The 21,621-nt window shown below is 41.2% G+C and overlaps 1 protein-coding gene across 5 annotated transcripts in view; it reads right to left on the bottom strand.

Annotated features, from left to right (window-relative positions):
- CPEB2 (cytoplasmic polyadenylation element binding protein 2) overlaps positions 1-21,621 on the bottom strand; it is a 92,883-nt gene that overhangs the window by 32,302 nt on the left and 38,960 nt on the right. For 3 of the 5 annotated variants that reach the window (XM_075930714.2, XM_014580541.4, XM_014580544.4), the window contains exons 5-7: positions 10,660-10,683; positions 1,426-1,596; positions 293-382 (exon numbers count right to left, since the gene is read on the bottom strand). In XM_075930714.2, coding sequence (XP_075786829.2) covers positions 293-382; positions 1,426-1,596; positions 10,660-10,683 — 285 coding nt within the window. The remainder of the gene's footprint in view (positions 1-292; positions 383-1,425; positions 1,597-10,659; positions 10,684-21,621) is intronic. The other 2 variants (XM_014580545.4, XM_006136960.5) reach the window with 1 other exon arrangement.

Below are 21,621 nucleotides of genomic sequence, written 5' to 3'. Positions count from 1 at the left end.
CACTGTAACTTGCCAATGTGGATATGTACTTCATGTTAATGTAGTCCTGTTCGAAGACAATCATGTTACAGCAAATTGAGAACCATACAGTTTGTGCCTGCGGTGTCCACCAGAGCGAATTATAGCACAGCACTTTGATGTTCACTGCTATTTATACCTCTATAATCCAAACTGGAGTAGCGCAGACAAAACCTAAAAGGCTGCAAATTAAACCATTCAGAAGAGAAAGAGGCATGAACAGTATCCAAAATTAAGAAGATTACACAACCCCCCAAAAATCTCTCATTGTTACCTTTCGGTGGAAAGTAGGACTTGCTTTCTGCTTTGTGAGGCCAGTCTACTACTAGAGGCCCAAATCGTCTGAAGCTAGCAGTAATTTCATCTAAAAAAACCCCAAAACAACCCATGTATAATAGTTAGAATTAAAACAGATGACAGTTCAAAGTGATGCTTTGTTCATTTAGTCCATATAAAATGACAGTTTCTAGCAAAAACAGTATATATAAAAAATAAATATGACATAAGATAATTATTCCAGTTTTAGGAACCTATTTACAAACCATGCCACAAATAATTTTAAACCTAACTTTAGTTTAATAAAATTTGTTTGAATCACTTAATAAAAGGAGAATTTTAGAGCAATTTGGGTGGAAATAGGAAATCAGTAATTTTAAATTTCCTAAAGACTGAAGGTCTTCGACAAAAGTGATTAGTATTCAATGGCCTATGGTCCAGATACTATTAGGCAAGTGTCCATCCCAACTACTGGCACTTTTATAAGAAGTCTCAGCAGAGGGTAAGTGCAGAATGGGCCCGGAGACTAAACTGCCGTTTTATATTTAGAAGTGGCCCCTCCATAAAAGTGGACAGGCCTGTCTTCTCCCACCCCCTCCACACTTTGGTTATTTAGTAGAATGTTGCTTTGTATGCCACGTAGGAAAGTGGACTAGAGAGGAAGAATTGAAATTAAAAAAGTCAAAGTAAAAAAAAATCACAACTTGTCACGAATACCATGTGTCTGAGGTAGAAGAGTTCATTCTGATATTGGTAACATGACAGGCCTTCTACATAACATTCTATGCTAAAATATCAAGCTGAGTGATTCAGGTGAAGATATAATACTGAGCAGCTGTGACAAGCTCACTCAAGAAAAGTTCTCTGCCTTCAATATATTATGTAAGATTTACACCTTAGTATTATTGCTTTTATTCTCTGAAAACATATATGTATGTATGTATGTATGTATGTATAAATAAAATTTTCTTAAAGAAATTTCATTTAAAGGCAGGTCACATTCAAGACCTTAGTCAGCATAAGAAGTCCAATTCTCACTGTGTAGACTTTGCTGTGTAGACACACCCTAAAGAGACTAAGCAGCCTTCTGCCCACTCCAGACCAATTTCTATTCAATTTCAGCCAGCTCACCTTCATCAATATCTGGTGGAAGGCCACCAACAAATACTTTCCGAGAGAAACGTTCTATCCGTTCTCCATTCTGATGAGCTGAATAGCAAGTAGGTGAATTCAAGACACCAACTTGATCGCTATGGCCATCGTCCAGCAAACCATCATCTATTGGAAAGAGGGAAGAACGACCTAAAAAACAAGAATGAATTTTAGAAAAATCATTTTGTAACTGGTTATTATCATCAGCATATAACCCAAGGAAAAAGGGACATAATAAAGAAAGAAAGAAGTATGAAGAAAAAATAAAATGAGAAAAGAAATTCAGAATCATCAGCTGCCATGCTTACAGGTGGAACATTTAATATTATAGTAACGTTTTTAGTTTTTTTACTCCAACTCAATAGGAAATCATGAGTTTTTAAATAAACTATTAAGCAACCATGTTAAGATTTAAAATCATCATCATCAATCAAGGGCCCTCGTTGGTGTCCGATGCCTCCCTCACTATTTTCTTCCATCTTTCCCTGTCCAGGGTGGAGTAGCTTAGTTTCTGTAGACTAGATCCACACTAATCTACTGTATCACCTACTCATTCTCTGTGGGGTCTCCCTTTCCTATTTGGTCCATCCATTATGCCAAATTAAAAATAATATGCAAATTAAAATTCTCTAAGGTGCCAAATCGGAGTAACTTTAGTAGAGGCAGTTTTGGAACAGATTAATATATTCAACAGTAATAAATCACCAGAACCAGATGGTATTCACCCAAGAGTTCTGAAGAAACTCATACATGAAATTACAGGACTATTAACTGTGGTATGTAAGTATTGCTTAAATCAGCTTCTGTACCAGATGACAAGAGGATAGTTAATGGGACACCATTTTTAAAAAAGAGCCTTATGACAGGGTGTTCACCCTGCACTGGCCCTTTAAGGGCAAAAATCACAGCTCTGAGTGAGGGCTGAGAGTGAAGCTCCAGCTGAGGCAGCTCTGTTAATGAGGACCCAGCTGGGGGCTAGATATAGGAGGACTCTTGGAGGGAGAGGGGGAACAGACTGCTGCTCTACACAGAGAGCAGTAGGGATCTGACTGCCAGGGAAGCAGGAGGCTTCCTGGAGATAGAGCAGTGCTGGGGAAGGAAAGCAGAGCTGTGGAGGCTCTGGCCAACCAAGCTCCCAGGCTGCAGGGCCTGAGGAAAGGCCTGAAGGTACTGGGGCTGCAAGGGGCAGCCATGGTAGGCAGAGGCAGCAGGTATACACTCTTTCACCAGTGATGTGTGGCAATTACAGACTGCAGTTTGCTCCTGAGAACAGGGGCTAGATGAAGACTGACAGTGGGTCACTGAGGCTACATGGGTACAGGGGAACTGGGTGTTCCCTGGGAAAAGAACTGGGGATCCCTGGGGAGGGGAGGACCCTGGAGTGTGCAGTGTAGTAAACAACACCCACCCCTATAAGGGGCACAGAGAGACTGGAGTGAGCACTGCCAGCGGGCAGTGTCCTGAAGAGGATGCCGTGGTCAAAGAGAAACACAGGGAGACACCAGCTAGAGGGAGGCATCCAGCGAGTCAAAAACCTAATTCCCAGAGCAACCAACTGGAGGCGCCATGGTGGAGAGTCTGCCCTGTGACTCAGCTCTAGAGGTGATCCTGGCAATTACAGGTCAGTAAGCTTAACTTCAGCACCAGGCAAACTGATTGAAACTACAGTAAACTTCCGATAATATGGCACCTTTAGGACCCAGGGGTGCCGGATTATCAAATATGCCTGACCATCAGAAGGGGGGGCTCTGAAGGGTCGGGGTGGAGTGGGGCGAAGGGGATGCACCCCTCGGTGCTGCGGGACCAACCTGGCAGCACCCCAGCTGCTCTGCCCCGGGCTTCCCCAAGTTAGCCGCTGGTCAGTTTCAGCAGCAGCTGACTTGGGGAAGTCTGGGGCAGAGCAGCTGGGGTGCTGCCGGGTTGGTCCCGCAGTACTGAGGGGCGGCGCTGCGGGACCAACCCGGCAGCACCCCAGTTGCTTTGTCCCCAGCTTCCCTGAGTCAGACACTGGTCAGTTTCAGCAGTGGCTGAATCGGGAAAGCAGGGGGCAGAGCAGCTCCAATTGTCCGGCTGCCCGGAGCACTTCCGGGTTCCAGATGGTGCCGGACCATCAGGAGTGCCGGACCACTGGAGTTTTACTGTAGATAGTTAACAGATTTATCAGAGGAACATGATTTGTTGGGGAAGAGTCAACACATCTTTTATGAAGGGAAACCATGCCTCCCCAATCTATTAGAATTATTTTTGGGAGGGTGGGGGAATAAACCTGTGGATGGGGTGATTCAGTGGCTAACATGTACCTGGACTTTCAGAAAGCTTTTGACAAGGTCTCTAACCAACGTTCTGAAGCTAACTAAGTCATCAGAGTAAGAGAGAAGGTTCTCTCATGTCAGCAACTGGTTAAGAAACAGGAAACAAAAGGCAGGAATAAATGCTTCTTGTTCTCCAAGGATCTTTACTGGGACCTGTGCAATTGAACCTACTCATAAATTACCTTGAAAAAGGGATAGGTGAGAAGACAAAGTGTGAAAGTGATGCAAAATTATTTAAAATAATTAAGTCCAAAGCTGACTGTGAAGAATTACAAGGCATAACACAAAACAGGATGATCAGGCAAGGAAATAGCAGATGAAATTCATCATTGATAATGCAAAGTAATGCATATTGTAAAACATAATCCCAACTAGACATAGTTAATTTAGACTCCATAATTTTATATTAAACAGAAAAAATATTTTGGAATCATCGTGGATAGTTCTTTGAAAATAGCTGGCCAATGTACAGTGGCAATCAAAAAAGCTAACAGAACGTTAGCAATATCAGAAAAGCACTAGATAAGAATACTGCATGCAGGTCTGGCCACCCCATCTCAAAAAAGATATATCAGAAATATAAAAAGATGCAGAGAAGAACAAGAAAAACTAAGGATATGAAGAGATATTAAGACTAAGACTGTTTAACTTGGCAAAGAGATGACTAAGGAGGGATATGACAGAGGTCTACAAAATGATAAATGGTGTGAAAAAAGAGAAAATGTTGTTTACCCCATCATATAACAGAAGAATCCTGCATTGTTCAAATAAATTAATAGGCAGCAGGTTTAAAACACTCAAAAGGAAGTACTTCTTCACATAACACATAGTCAACCCATGAAAGTTGAGAAGGCCAAGGGTATAACTGGGTTTAAAACAAAATTAGATAAGTTCACTGAAGGCAGGTCCATCAATGGGTATTAGCCAAGACAGTCAGGAATTAATTCTATGATCTGAATGTCCTAAGCTGCTGACTGCCAAATGCTAGGACTGGAAGACAGGGAATGCATCACTGTTCTGTTCATTCCCTTTAAAGCATCTGGCATTGGACATGCTTGGAAGACAGAACCAGTGGGCTAGATGGATCATTGTTCTGACCCAGTATGGCCATTATGTTCTTCTGTGACATTGGCTCATCTTCAATTTGGGGTGACAGAGTCTCTCCAGTGAATGAATATGTTGCATATCAAACTATAAACAATTTTAATTAGGTTGTGGGAGAAGAAAAATGAATGGACAGAACTAATTTTTAAAATTCAAATGCAATTTAAAAAAAAATAAAATGCTGGTGAACCGGGGATAGTTTCACTTCTAAGAAAGCAGAACAATTTTGTAATTGGCAGGTATAAAACAACTATTGACAAATGATCTAGGAGGTCATTAAATAGGTATATCCTACTTGCTATCAGTGCTCACACTATACTATAACATTTGGGAGTATATGAAGTATCTGAAAGCTCCTGACAAACTAATGTTGAGGGTCTCTGAGGGGTAAACTGTGTTAGCCTGTAACTTAAAAAACAACAATACATAGTTTCGTAGAATCCTAGAGAGTAACAATATGTAGTTAGTATCATGAGCTTTCATGGGCGAAACCCACTTCCTCAGATGATCAAAGAGGAGACAAAAGGGGGAACCTCACAATATAACAGAAAAAGAAGGGAGAGGGGGAAAATATCTGAGTCGTAGTGCCCATGCTAACTAGGTTAACTGAATAGGCTGAAAGTGTCCCGTACTTAGCTTTTGATGTAAACTTCATGCTGAATATAATGGCCCATACAGTACATGTCTTTATTTAGGTCCCAGGAAATAAGTGTCAAATTTGCTTATGAAAGCCAGTTCTGCAGTTTCTCTCTGTAGTTGGTTTCCAAAATTCCGTTATAGAAGAATGGCTACTTTAAAATCCATTAATGAGTGCCCAGGTGGGTTAAAATGTGCTCCTAGAGGCTTTTGTGTATTCCCAATTCTGGTACCTGACTTGTGTCCATTCATCCTTTGTTGTAGAGACTGTCGAGTTTGGTTAATATAGATGGCAGGGAGGCATTGCTGGCAATTGAGGAAACAGATTGACAGAGCCAGATGAGTACCCAGGAATCTGCTTCTTCAAGACAGGCCCAACAACAGAAATACCGTATATTCCGGCGTACAAGACGACCTCTGATGTTAAAAAACATCCCCCCAAAATCGGGGGTCGTCTTGTACGCCGGATGCACCGCCGCCGGAGCCCCTCCGCGGCTTTGAAAGCCTCGGGGGAAGCCGGCGGGGGGGCATCCCAGGCCCGCATGGGCTGCCCCCCCCCCCGGAGCCCCTCCGCGGCTTGGAAAGCCTCGGGGGAAGCCGGCGGGGGGGCATCCCAGGCGCGCATGGGCTGCCCCCCCGCCGGAGCCCCTCCGCGGCTTTGAAAGCCTCGGGGGAAGCCGGCGGCGGGGCATCCCAGGCGCGCATGGGCTGCCCCCCCGCCGGAGCCCCTCCGCGGCGGCGCGGAGGGGCTCCGGCGGGGGGGCAGCCCATGCGTGCCTGGGATGCCCCGCCGCCGGCTTCCCCCGAGGCTTTCAAAGCCGCGGAGGGGCTCCGGCGGGGGGGCAGCCCATGCGCGCCTGGGATGCCCCGCCGCCGGCTTCCCCCGAGGCTTTCAAAGCCGCGGAGGGGCTCCGGCGGGGGGGCAGCCCATGCGCGCCTGGGATGCCCCCCCGCCGGCTTCCCCCGAGGCTTTCAAAGCCTCGGAGGGGCTCCGGCGGGGGGGGGGGGGGCAGCCCAGGCGCTCCTGGCGGCTTTGCTCCCGGTGCCTCTGGTCTGCTGGGGACCATCTCCAGCAGACCAGGGACACCGGGAGCAAAGGAGGCGGAGGGGCGCTGGGGTATAAGATGAAACCCTATCTTTTAATTAAAAAGATAGGGGGTCGTCTTATACACCCAGTCGCCCTATACGCCGGAAAATACGGTAACAGAATACACAACCTCCAAGTTAAACCCCTCCAGCGCATCATTGACATTCTACAACCTGTCCTAGAAAACGCTCTCTCACAGACAACCTCCTAACCTGAAGCAAATTCTTTCCAACAACCACACATCACACCTCAGACATACTCACCCAGGAACCTACCCCTGCAATACCCCGTTGCCAACTCTGTCCACACATCTATACAACCAACACCATCACAGGGCCACCATATAAGCCACAACATCAGACGCTCATGCAACTGCAACATCCTCTAATGTGATATATGCCATCAAGTGCCAGCAATGCCAATTACAGAGCGAAACTGTGGAACTGGCTTTTATGTGCACATTTCACACTATCTCTCATGCCCTGAACACAGACATGGGTCATTATATTCAACACCTAATTGACATCAAAAGCTAAGTATGGGACACTTCTAGCCCACTCATTTAGCCTCATTAGCACCGGTACTACAATTGACAGGTATTTTTTTCCCTCCTCTTCCTTATTTTTCTGTTATATATTATGAGGTTCCTGGCCAACAATACCACTTCCCACAGCTTTCATTGGCCAGGAATGGCAATCCACGGCCAATGGAGCTGCGATCTCCCACATCTGTGGAGGTTCAGATAAACAAACATCTTGCAGCGAGCTAACGGCTTGCCCTTACGAGCCATAACCCAGTGTTTGAAAACCCTTGTTAGACAACCTGAAAACGTGAGTTATTTGCACCGAGATTTACATTAGGTTTATATTCAGTAAGTTTTCTTTGCAGAGATGTAGGCCAGAAATTTACTTTTCTAAAATGAAAGCTTAACCTTGGGAGTAAGTCCCTCGTTTCTCAGAAAAGTTTCCTACTTGCTAATGGTGAGTCAATTTATCAAGTCATGCATAAAAGAATTTCACGACCATCATTTTTTAAATTTCATCTTTATAATTATTATTTATTCAAATAGATTGTTTGGAGGAAGGAAGTAGAAACTTTATGGGAAACAAGCACTTCCTTCCTTTTAAAAACCCCTTCACAGAGGTTCAACAGGATCCCAGCTTGATGGATTTAGAGGGGCAATAACTAAGTTCTGCCAGATTCTCCCACTCCAGAGCCACAGGCTGGAGAAAAATATATTACTGCATGTGAGACTGTTGCAATTTAGGTGCTGTATACACTAGGGATGTAAATATCGTTTAAAAATCTAACTATGTAACTATTAAAAATCCTAGCAGTTATACATGCTGTGGGCTCTTCAGTATAGGGCTTGTATATAAGCTTTATACTGAAGATCCTGCAAAGCAGCCCGCTCCCTGGGAATGAGGCTGGTAGCCAGGAGTCGGTGTATGTGGGGAGCCAGTTTAGAAGCCAAGCTCCCAGCTGCCAGCCCCACTTTCAGGGACCCCACTTTGCAGCGGGCTCTGCATTATAAAAATTATACTGCAAAGCTGGCAATGAAGACAGGACATGTACCCACAAAGGAAACAGATAAGCTGATGCTTACTGGTAACTATTTAAAGGTTACACTATTACATCCCTGGTCCACATTGCAATTTGGAACCTTCAACCTTAAGAAGTCTAACTGTTAGGAAAGACTCTTGCAGCATAATTAGAGCTCTACCAAACTGATGGCCATGAAAAGCACATAACAGACTGTGAAATCAGGTCTTTTATGTGCTTTTACCTTATACTACACGTATTTCAGAGGGAGATCAGCATTTTTCAAACTGGGGATCCTGACACAAATGAGTGTTGTGAGGCTTGTAAGCAGTGCAGAAGTAGAGGTAGCAATACTGCAATCCCCCTACAAAAACTTTGTGATCTTACCCACAACTTCTTTTTGGATCAGGATTCCTATAATTACAACACTGCAAAATTTCAGATTTAAGTATCTGAAATAATGAAATTTATTACAGTATTTTTGACAACATAACTGTGAAATTGACCAAAATGGACCGTTAGTTTGGTAGGCCCCTAACCATAATTCTTAGATGAGTTCAGGGATCAGTGGAGACTGGTGAGAGCAGACAATCATTCCTCTCCAGAGGATCTCTGAAGAGCCATGGGATTATAGGGAATATGTGGATTTGGGGGAGGTGATTGAGGAACTCTATTATTTGTCTTGTGGTACCTTAAAAGCGTCATTCAGGAATCAGAGTCCCATTAAGATAGGCACTGCTTGCATACATAACAAAAAGATGATCCTTGCCACTAAACGGATTATAATCTAAGTATAAAATGAAAGACTAGTTGATAGAGCAAAAAGACAAGGGAAGTGTAAGATAACACTGAGACTATTAAGTTAAATATAATTAACGGTAGTCACAGCACACTATTACCTTAGCTACTGTCAAGCATTATGCTAGCACTGCATAGAGATGATTTTTAGGAGAGATCTGAGGGAAGATAATAAAAAGTGACTGAAGATATTTGCATGGAACGCCTTCCATGCATAATGAAGTGCTGAGGGAGATACACAAAGGTGCTTGTGGGAAAATCTGATGGGCAATAAAGGTTGGCATCTTTCAAGTGGAGGTGGAGTTGACAATTAATGGACAGCGTGGCTTCTCAAACAGTCAAACTGACACTGAGGAAAGTGAGTTTGTGGTTAGTAAGACATGTACAGTGGTATATTTTTTCCTCTGAGGGATATTCTAGATTTGGAGGCTGAACTCCTCATCTTTTCATTCCCTTCTCCAAGCCTCTATGACTTAAGATGACCATTCTCAGGCACAGTACATTCTTAAATTTTCTAGGTCTTCTGCCTCCACCACGAGTTTTGAAGCATGAGAGTAAGCCTTTCCCCATCCCTGATGCCTGTTTTTTTCATCTCACATATGTACAATGAACATTAAAAAAAAACTCAAAATACAGCTGTAAATTGTTAACACACCACACCAGGAAGTTGACTACCTCACTTATGACTATAACGCTGCTTCCAAACGTTATTCAATATATATCACGGGTATGCATTACACAATCCCATTAAATTGAATATTAAAATTTATTTAGGAAATGTTAAAAACTTAGCACAATACATGGAATTAAACCAAATAATGAAATGCAATAACTGTAAAAAGTACTGTACTATTAGCAAAGGACACTGTAGTTCTCCAGCTAGCCAAACAATTAGAACTGTGAGATTCTCTACAGAGCTTTCATCAATAATAAACTTCACTACAAACAATATTCCACCAGCAGCAAAAAGGTAATTCAATTCCTAATCCCACTAAATAAGAATTGACCTGTGCTGAAGCTTCCATAAATTGTAAAATACAGTGGTCTTAAAAATATAGATACCTGAACAGTACTGGACCATAAACTCACTTCTCTAAATGAGGGACTAAGGAGCTATCAGGTAATGATCTGTACTGATATAGGAAAGATGTGAACCAGTGACTTAGACATCTGTATCTTGTTAATATCTGGATCTATCCAAAAAATCTTAAGATTCACACAATACTCAATCTAGTTTATATAGAGACCATGGACCAGATTCTCATCTGGTTAAATTAGAATAGCTCTTCTGAGGTCAAGGGAACTATGTCAATTGACATCAGCTGACAACTAGTCCCCTGTGTACTGTTTCTCACAATGTTTTCCACAATTCATTATTAAACCCATGACAGTTCTTTTAAATGAGCTGTGTTTATCATCACTTATATGAAGGCTTAAGGGAAGAATAATTGTGGAAAAACAAATCAGTTACAGATACTTTTAATATAGACAGTACAGAGAGTATTTACTTTAAGCATTAATGAAATTATGATTAGTGCTTCAATGTTTTAATTGATTAAAAGATCTGTGATTCAAACTAACACAAGATCAATTACTAAAACAAATCACTTTTTCCAAAAACTGATTCCAACATGCAGACAAAACAAATCTAAAATCAATAACATGGCGTAATTAATCACAATGATCAGTATCAGCCCCATTAGAATACTACTGTAGCAAACATAAATGAATTACCTCGTCTTCGCCCATAACTCCTTGCTGCATGTAAACAAAGGACAAATTGTAAAATGTCAAAGAACTGTAGAATGCCCACATATAAAAATGGTTATATACAAAGAACTATGTGGGTAACTAATGTGTAAAACTGATATACCAATGTGATCATATTAAACTATATCCATAATATTTTGCTGTTTTACTTTTTTGTTGCCTGTGTATCAAGTACTGGATTACAAGAGTATGCTTTATATTTCATATAAATGAATCTGCATAATCTCTTTAATTTCATAATTGTTATTCTTAATCATATTCTTTCGATTTAGTATTACATTTAATATATTCTCTGTAATTTATCTTCTAATTTTCACAGCTTTGTGTCTCAGACTATGATGGCATTTAAATAAATAATGTATAACATTTTGCTAAGAAAGCTGTGTAGTAAGTGTTACATGAATCAGAGAAACATCCTGGTCCATGGAACAGTTTGTACAGTCCTTTGTAGTGACAATACAAATGCTAAGCCATGACCTTCCTTTTCCATGCAAAGAGCTAGCAGAAAATTAACCACAAGGTTTTGTTTTAAACAAAAGACTCCTTGTGGTACTAAACAAAATCAGAGCGTAAGTCACAAGAAATGACATTTTATTATAAATGCTGCATAACCCTTGCATAAAGCCAATGAAACAAAGTCAAACACACTACAACTAAATAAAGATTTTCTTCATTTTTCAGTATTCCAGGACTCATGAAGAGATTGTGCTAATGGTTACAATCCAGAACTTTCAACACTGGCTATTTTTCAGCACACTCATCTCTTTTTTTCTTTTTTTGCCGGGGGGGGGGGGGGGTGAAAGCAAAATACTAAAATGTAAAGAGGTAAGTAAGTAACATATAAATTGTTTTTCAGTACCATGCTTCTTCCCAGATGTCATACTTAGGAAGGGTTTCTTTAATAATAGGAAATGTCAGTATCTTTGTGTTCTAACTACAAGTAATAATTTAAAAAGACGTATCAGAGGGGTAGCCGTGTTAGTCTGAAAAAGCATTTGACAAAGTGGGTCTTTGCCCACGAAAGCTTATGCTCCAACACTTCTGTTAGTCTACAAGATGCCACAGGACTCCTCGCCGCAATTTAAATAGAAAACATTCTTATGACCTTTAATGTTGTAAGTGGACCCCTGTGTCCATTCAGGGCTCCTTTGAGTTTAAGGGGACTATGTGCTCAGATCCACCTATGTAAGGCAAGATCAGATATGCAGATAGTCTCAGCAATCAAATAACCTCTTCTGTTTTATTCATCCCCCCACTTTGATATAATCTAACACTGGAAGAATTACCCAGCATTGACTGGATCCTTTAGGGCAGAGGGCTAGAGGTGTGGGAGAGCATAAGATGGGGCAGGTGCTTGTGGGGTGGGTAGTGACAGGAGTCACAGTGGAGGGTGGCACAGCTTGTGGGGCTGATCGCAGAGAGGGCGCATGGAGAGAGGTGTTTGGCCCACCCCCCAGCTGCTCCTGGGGGCCAGGGTGTTTGCTGCCCCCCTTGTGGTCATTCGTGAGTAAAACTGTCCCAGTTATCACACCCATTCCTTTCCGTTTGATGAAAAACAGTCATAGTCCATGCACATCCTATTGTCCTGGTACAATCAAAACCTGACCTTGCTTTAAGTTATGAAAGTTAGGTGAAAGCTGCATACCAAATTTGATGGTCCTAGCTCTTACCGTTTAACAGGAATTCTTGAACAAACAGACCCACAGCTGGACACAAAGATGCACAAAACTCTCTCAAATATATAGTAAATATTATAGTACTGCCCAATGGCATATACATTGTCTTCAATTTTACTTAGTACCACATTCCTTTTGTTCTACAGTTCTTTTCCTTAACCTGGTAAATCAGTGATATTTACAGAATTCTGAAAAGCCTTCCCCTACATATTTTTTCTAATTTAACCATTTTACTCTTGAATCCTCAGACAGCCAGGCCCACGGACAGAAAGGTACGGGGGTGGGAGTGGAGGGAGGAATTGCCCTGGGGCCCAGCAATTCAAAGGGGCTTGAGGGCTCCCAGATGCCACCAGCAGTGGCCAAAACCCCAGATCCTTAAAATCGCCGCTGGAGTGCTGCACAGAGTGCTCGGGGCGGCTCTTATTGCTACCTCGGGAGGCAGAGGCACCCCGCTGCATGCTCCAAGCAGCTGTGAGAGCTGAAGGAATGCTGCAGTCCAGGCTGTGCTAAGGGATAGCTACTCCATCCCCATCCCTTCTGCGTGAGGCCCTGCTCCTTCCAGGGATTTGAAGCTCCCTCCCCCACCTTGCCCGGAACTCCGTGGAAGCTAATAGCACCCCTTCAGTCAGTCACCATTTTTTCCCCTAGTTATATTGTACTGGACTAATTTTTAAGTTAATATTGTTAGTGTCACCCACAAGAATTACTGGCACTCTCTACCCCTGCAGTTGGAAATGTGTTGGTCCCCTCAGAACTTCCAATGTCTTTTGATTTTAGAAGCAAAGTGACTGTCACATCAGTAGAAATCACTATGCCACTGACACAACCCTTTAATATATATTTTTCCCTTTTTGCAAATTCTATTCTAGCTGTAAGGGAAAACCCATAAGCACCACGGTCATACTGATGAGTGAATTTTTAGCATGACTGTAGTGGCATGCACACACGCATGGGCAATATAAAAATAGTATCTTGGCCTAATATTCATTAATAAGCACCTTTAGACACAAGCACTAATATTAACCTCTGGTCTTTTCATCCAGTTTTGCATCTCTCTCATCTAAACCAGCTCAGCTGTATTCTAAAATTTTCATATTAAGATAATCTTTTTGCTTCTTATGAACGATGTTTTAGTACAAATGTTTATGTTTGTGTTTTTAAACAACAATAATACACTGAACTCTTGGAAAAAACCTAGAAATGCAAAAACAATGCTATAGTTGGAAGAAAGTGGTGCATGTGCTAGGACACTTGATATAAATGTATTAAATTTACATTAATGTGCCACTATATACCCCCAAAAAGTCTACAAGAACTTTATCCAGCCAGGAGAAAATGAAAAATCATGGCACTAACATAACACATTTGCTGCCATCACATTAGCTATTCTTCTTGTGTAGATCTGCAACTAGAATCCTGAGTATCAAAAAGGCAAATTTTTAAAAAAATTAAAGGGAACTAGTTAGTGATATGGATTGGACTGAAGAACTCAAGGATCTGAATGAAGAGGAGAGTTGGAATTTCCTTAAGTCAAAGATTTAGAAGCTGTCTGAAATCTTACATACCAAGCAAGGGGAGAAATTTCATAGGGGACTGAACAGAACAAACCAGATGAGCAAGAATATCTAACAAGTTATTAAGACAAACAAGAAAGACTGCAATGAATGGAAGATGGGATGGATCAGCAACGAAAACTGCCTCTTACAGGTCAGAGAGCATAGGGGAAAAAATGAGAACTGTCAAAAGTCAAGCAGAGCTGGACCTAGCAAAGAAAATTAAAATCAGTAGTAAAAAGGTTCTATAGCTACGTAAATAAAAATAAAAAAAATATTGGAACCACTAAGCATTGAGGATGTGGTGGATATGGTCCCACACCTAAATGAAGATTTTACCATAATTTTTTAAAAAAAGGCAACGAGGAGTTTAGGGGTAGTGGCAGAGTAGCTAACAGAAATGAAAATATGGAAGTAGAAATGACCACATCCAAGCTGGAAGTCAAACTCAAAAAGAATAAATGAACCAAATTGGGGGCCCAGATAATCACCATTCAAGAATTTTAAGGAATCAGACACATTTAAAGGAACAGGCAAGCTCAATAGGTGTTGTTTTCTGTGACTGTAGATTAGTTAATACAATGTGGACACAAGAACAAATGCCTGCATTATTAAGAAAGAGGAAGAAACTGATCTAGGAAACAAGTCTATTTGTTTGATCACAATAGCATGCAAAGTCTTGGAACAAATTTTGCCAGAAAAAGTAGTTAAGGACATAGAAGTGAATGGTTACTGGAATAAAATCCAAGATGGTTTTAACAAAACAAGTCCATGCTGATCTCCTTCTTTGAAATGGATAACTAATTGTTTAGATATACTGCATTTCTTTTGTCTAATCTACCTGGATTTCAGTAAGGGATTTGATACAGTTCTACAAATGATATTATTAGTTAAATTGAAAGAGATGGGAATTAATAACACAACTGAAAGGTGTATAAGGTGACTGTTAGGTTGGAGGGTGGTTACTAGTGGAGTTCCTCAGTGGCGGGTCTTACATAAGAACGGCCGTACTGGGTCAGACCAAAGGTCCTTCTAGCCCAGCATCCTGTCTGCTGACAGTGGCCAGCACCAGGTGCCCCAGAGAGGGTGGACCGAAGACAATGATCAAGCCATTTGTCTCCTGCCATCTCTCTCCAGCCTCTGACAAACAGAGGCCAAGGACACCATTTTATCCCCTGACTAATAGCCTTTTATGGAACTAACCTCTATGAAATTATCTAGCTTCTCTTTAAACTCTATTATAGTCCTAGCCTTCACAGCCTCCTCTGGCAAGGAGTTCCACAGGTTGACTACATGCTGTGTGAAGAAGAACTTTCTTTTATTAGTTTTAACCCTGCTACCCATAAATTTCATTTGGTGTCCTCTAGTTCTTCTATTTAGGGAACTAATAAATAACTTTTCTTTATCGGCCCTCTCCACACCACTCATGATTTTATAGACCTCTATCATATCCCCTCTGTCTCCTCTTTTCTAAACTGAAAAGTCCCAGTCGCTTTAACCTCTCCTCATATGGGACCCGTTCCAAACCCCTAATCATTTTAGTTGCCCTTTTCTGAACCCTTTCCAAGGCCAAAATATCTTTTTTGAGGTGAGGAGACCACATCTGTACACAGTATTCAAGATGTGGGCGTACCATAGTTTTATACAGGGGCAGTAAGATATTCTGGGTTTTCTTTTCTATCCCTTTCTTAATAATTCCTAGCATCCTATTTGCCTTTTTGACCACCGCTGCACACTGCGTGGAAGTTTTCAGAGAACTGTCCACGATAACTCCAAGATCTCTTTCCTGATTTGTCGTAGCCAAATTAGCCCCCATCATACTGTACATATAGTTGGGGTTATTTTTCCTGATGTGCATTACTTTACACTTATCCACATTAAATTTTATTTGCTATTTTGTTGCCCAATCACCAGTCTTACTTAATATCATCATTCATGGCCTGGGCACAAAAATTGGGAGTGTGCGCTAATAAAATTTGTAGATGATACAAAATTGGGAGGTACTGCCAATATGGAGGAGCACTGGAATATCATACAAGCAAATCTGGATGCCCATGAAAACTGAAGTAATAGAAATGGGATAAATTTAACAGCCCAATGTGCAAAGTTATGCACGTCAAGACTAACAACAAATTTTGTAAACAAACAGGAGACTTATTAGTTGGAAGCAACAGATTGAGAGAAAGACCTGGGTGCACTGAGTGATCACAGAATGGCTATGAGCCATCAATGCAATGTGACCATGAAAAATGCTCACAGTCCTAGGATGCACCAGACAAGGTATTTCCACTTGGGCACCCTTATATGAGGCACTGATGAAACCCCATCTAGAATATTATGTGCAATTTTGGTTTCCTGTGTTGGAGAAAGATTAATTTAAACTAAAACAGGCGCAGAGAAGGACTACTAGTATGATCAGAGAAATGAAAACCTTATTAGAGAAAACTCTAAAAGCTCAGCTTGTTTAGCCTAACCAGCAGAAAGCTGAGGGGAGAAATGAATACTCTCTCTAACACACCACAGGAATAAACAACAAGGAGGAGAGGGGATGAGTTAAGTGCCAATGTGGACACAAGAACAAATGCCTATAAACTAGCCATCAACAAGTTTTAGATTTGAAATTAGATGAAAGTTTCTAACCATCAGAAGAGTTAAGTTCTGGAACAGCCTTCCAAGGTGAGCAGTGAGGACAAAAAAACCCAACTGGCTACAAGTCAGAGTTTGATAAGTTTATGGAGGGGATAGTATGATGAGACAGCTTACAATGGCCTGTGGCCCCACTGCAGATGCTAGTGGTAAATATTTGTAATGGCTAGAGATAAGACACTACATACAGAGGGCTCTAAGTTACTCCAGGGAATTCTTTCCCAAGTGCGTGCTTGTGGGGTCTTGCATAGATGCTCAAGTTCCAACTGATCAGTGTATTTGGGATCAAGCATTTTCCCAGGGGTCAGACTGGCAGAAACCCTGTGGGATTTTCCCCCTCCCTGTGCAGCATGGGGCACAAGTCATTTCCAGGTTTAAACTAGAATAAATGGTGGATTCTCTATAACTCAAAAACATTAAGTTGTGATTTAAAGGACTTCAGTAACTCAGGCAGAGGTTATGGATTTATTACAGGAGTTGGTGGTTGAATTTCTGTGACCTGCAAATGTGCAGCAGGTCAAATCAGTAGGGATGTTAAAATGTGTTTACTTTTGTAAATACAAACAACGAGAAGTCCTGTTGCACCTTATAGACTAACAGATTTATTGGAGAAAGTGGATCTTTGCCCATGAAAGCTTATGCTCCAATAAATCTGTCAGTCTAAAGCTACATAAACAAGTTCTGTCGCATCTTATAGATGAACACGGCTACCCCTCTGATTTTTGTAAACATGTAACTGCTGAAATTTACAGCGGTTACATGTTTACATGCAGGGGCCAGGTGGGAGCCAACGCTTGCCTGCCTGCCTCCATCTCTCCTACACATACTGGCTCCCACACTGCCCCCCTGCTGCCTGTGTATCAGAGGCAGTGCAGGGTGGGGGCACAGGTGGCTACACAGGAGCTGATACCAGCTTCCGTCTCCCCCCTCACCTCTAACACAGAGGCAGCGGGGTGGAATGAGGGGAGTACTGCATGTAACTGTTAGGATTAACCAATGAGCCCAGGCTCATGATTTAATTGTGTAAACAGGTACATGTTCACATCCCTACAGATTAGATAATCGTGATGGTCCCATCTGATCTTAAAGTTATGACAGTTACATCACGATCTTACTTATACTGAAAAAATTAAATTCTAGACTAGACAACTAGTAACACGTTTCTAAGCTTAATTATGAAAGTCAGAAACACAATACGAATTTGTGTTATATAACACATTTGTACATATCTATAAAACTCAGGAGAATATTCTCCCTGTAATGATATTGGTCAGAATCATGGAAGAGAAAGGAGTCCATCCCTTTCCTACACATACTGAGCATCATAGTTCAACAGAAGAGAAATTACTCTTTTCCACCTATGTCTATTTCTTGTAACATTCCTCCTTTCAAGCTAGATGCAGTAAGTTACCAGAAGTTCAGCAGTACAGGATTCAGAATGAGTGAAAACATACTAAACACACATAAAGTTACCTACATTGGCTGTTTTATGCACAAAAATAGGACTTAAAGAACATTAAAATGCTATTGCACTGTTCATTGTTTCTGCTGCTTACGTTTTGCATTTATTCAACTTGAACAATAAAAGTAGACTAGTCAGTTAAAATGTTTACACTTTTGTAAATGTGTAACTGCTGAAATTTACAGAGATTACATGTTTATGTGCAGGGGCCAGGTGGGAGCCAATGCGTGCTTGCTCTCCTGCATCCCCCCAGGAGCCAGAACGTGCGTACTGGCTCCCAACTGCCCCCCCCATTGCCTCAGTATCAGAGAAAGCATGGGGTGGAGGAGGTACCAGCTCCCACCTCTGAATGTTTTTCTTTGTAGGGGAACATTTAAATAATTAAATTTAAATGAAATCATGAAAAATGTATATATTAGGTTTAGTAATTTTGTTACCAGACATGTAGAAATAAAGGTTACTTACATGTAACTCGAGTTGTTTGAGACAACTGTGCATATCACCACTTATGCGTAATGTGCCAACCTCTATAGCTTAATGGGAGAACTTCCTTCAAACCGTTCATGTTACAATACATATGCAGCCCTTCTACTTACTCCCTCAAATGTTCTCGGGCAAGTCTATGTAATATGGCTCTCTGCCTTCTATCACTTACCCAGAAAAATCAAGATACTGAGAAAGAAATAGGAGTGAGAAACGTGAATATGCAGTCATCTCAATGAACTCCATTTACAAGTACGTAACCTTCACTTCTTTGAATGGCCCTTCAAGTGGGTAGTTTGACTAGTAGTTCTGAAAACACGCAGGAGGATCAAGTTCTAATTAAACAACAACTGAACCACTGCTTTACCAAATCTAGCATCTGCTCTTGAAAGTAGATCCAAAGCATGTGTGCATTGACTTGCAAATAGCAGCCTTACAGATTTGCTACACTACCCTCATGGAAAGAGAGCTCACAGTAGTAGACACAGAAACTGTTGCTAACTTGTAATATTCAAAAACACATTGTTTAACCCATATGGAAATGGACTGAGCATATACATTCTAACCCATATGATTCTTAGCATAAGAAACAAGTAACCATAAGACTTCCAAAAATCTGAAGTATGTAAAGCAGACTGCCCTTTATTTAGCATGCAGCTTTGGAAAAACAAACAAACAAACAAACAAACAAACAAACAACCCACCCACTAGTAAATTAGTTGTCTGATTGATGTGAAATTTGGACACTGTTTTTAGTAATAACCCGGGATTGGGTCGAAGAACAACCTTGTCTTTATGAAAAAGAGCAAATGTCAGATCTGTAGTTTTAACAGTTAAAATAAGGAACATACTACCAAAGCTTCATAAACTTAGCTAAAATCAAATCAAGATCCCATAGTGAAAACAGACACCCCCAGACTTTAAATATAGGTTGGACCTCCCTGGGCAAGCACCATCAGGACCTAACTGATCCCAGAAGAGGGATTTTGCTGGACCACAGGAAGTCATATCTGGCCCCCTTACTACTAGACCTATCCCCTGCTTATCGGGCTGCCTGGATCCTCACCAAGCTTCCCAGCCCCCGTCCCTTCCTCCCCAGCCCAGCTGGATCATGTGCCCACCCCTCTCCACAACCCAGCTGGGTTGCGTGCCTACCTCCTCAGCTGGGTCATACATATGTGCCAGGCTTCCCACCCACTCTCCCTCTGCTGCCTACCTGGGCCATGTAGCTACCTTCCCACCTCCCCCATGCCCCCCAGCCCAGTTGGCTGTGTGCCAGACTCCTGTCCCTGCATCCAGCTGCCCGCCCTATAGCAGGCTGGGTTCCCTGATCCTGGCCTCTCTGATCCTGAAATACTGCAATATACAGGGAATAGAATCTCTAACTGGTGGGTCAGATTTGCCTTACGTTCAAGAAGCAAATCTAACCCATTTCAAGTAGTAACTTTTCCCTCACATATTTCATTCTAGAATTAAGCAACCCATTTTAAACCAAAGAACTTAGTTTGAGCCCTGTGAGTCCAAGTCAGCTGATACATGCCTGCAGTGGGTTTTAATGTCAATGTAGATATGTCCTTAAGGTAATCAATATGGTCATTTGATGCTGGAAAGATGGCTGAACAGGATAAGTGTCTACTATTCCTGGATTTTTCTTCTTGGTTTCATTTTCACATGGAAACAACTAAATTAACTATAATTACAAACTCTAATATTTCAAGCTACCAAAAATTAGCTAAAACACTAGTATAACAGGAAAAACATCCAGCGATCTAAAGCCAGAGTGGTTCACTTTCATCCAGAACAAGCAGTTGGAACAAACTGACATGGTAGAGGTTCTACCACTGTGCCAACTACTGCCCACAACTGGGAAAATGCAGAGCCACACAAAGAAGAACCTATAATAACAGACAGTAGTCCCCTTCTATTAAGAAGATCAGAATCAGTTTAAAAGCAATCTATGAAATCAGACTTTTGAATGACTTTTTAATAAGAGCAATAAAGCTTACATATATTTAAGGTTTTTAAAGAATTGTATCTATTATGCTGACTGCTAACTTCTAAACAGCAATGGGGAACCAATTCTGATTTCTCTGGAATAAATGGAAAAATTGCAATTGATATAATCAACAGATCAGTTTTCAGATGGAGAGTCTCTCTTTTTGACAAGGTTACTCTGAGTGGGCCAAGATCATTGATTAAAGCAAAGAAGCCATAAAAATATACCATTACATAAGTTAATGTAAAAGAGCAAGCATAGTGGGAAGAGAGAAGCCTCATAAATCTAAAAATGGTAGCTGACTGAAAGCGGAATAAGAAATATGAATCTCCTACATTGGACTATACAGTTGCTCATAAAATAGCACTATTAGTAGTAGCAGTAGTAGCAGCAGCAATGGCAGCAATTTCCCTTATATCCAATTTCATTTAAATGAGTGGACATCTGTACTGGCCTGAGTTATCCGTATGGAGCAAATTACAGAATTGGGATATCTAATATGTAAGTTTATGGTCTGTCCATTGCTATTTTTAAGGTATTGGAATCTATTATGGCTTAAAAAGTGAAGAACTGAAATGAACAGAGGGTCCTAGCATCCACAAGTTGCTACTTAGCTTTGTGGTTGTAATTGTTACTGTAACAAGTCCTTGCTGGAGTAACTTTCATAATATCAAGAACATCCATATGTAATCCAGTTTTCAGCCAAAATTTGGGAATATAGGGTCAGTACTGCCATGTGGTAAATTTTATTTCACTAGTAAGCAGCTTTTTCTCCATTCAGTAGGGTTTGTAATCATCTTTAGAAGGTCTGCACAGTATCCAAACATTCTGATTCTCCAGACTTTCCCCATTGATAGAACTCAACTTTTTCTGCTGCAACACAGTACCAGATCAGAATAGTCTACTAATTTAAAATACTCTACTGGAAAATTCTGATTTTTATAGCATTTTATACCTCATTTTGCATAGGTGCCAATCACTGCACAAGGTGCCAGACAATGGAAAAAAACAACAACACGCCCAAGGACTCTAATCTTGTTAGAAGTCTTCTTCCTATGATTGTGTTTTTACCAACAAAGCTTTGACTCAATTCTCCACTGGCATCAACAT

Source organism: Pelodiscus sinensis, chromosome 4, assembly GCF_052426305.1.
Source record: "Pelodiscus sinensis isolate ZL-2025 chromosome 4, ASM5242630v1, whole genome shotgun sequence".
Classification (NCBI taxonomy): domain Eukaryota; kingdom Metazoa; phylum Chordata; order Testudines; family Trionychidae; genus Pelodiscus; species Pelodiscus sinensis.
Note: the sequence above shows the minus strand (reverse complement) of the source record. Positions and strands in the feature narration are given on the sequence as shown.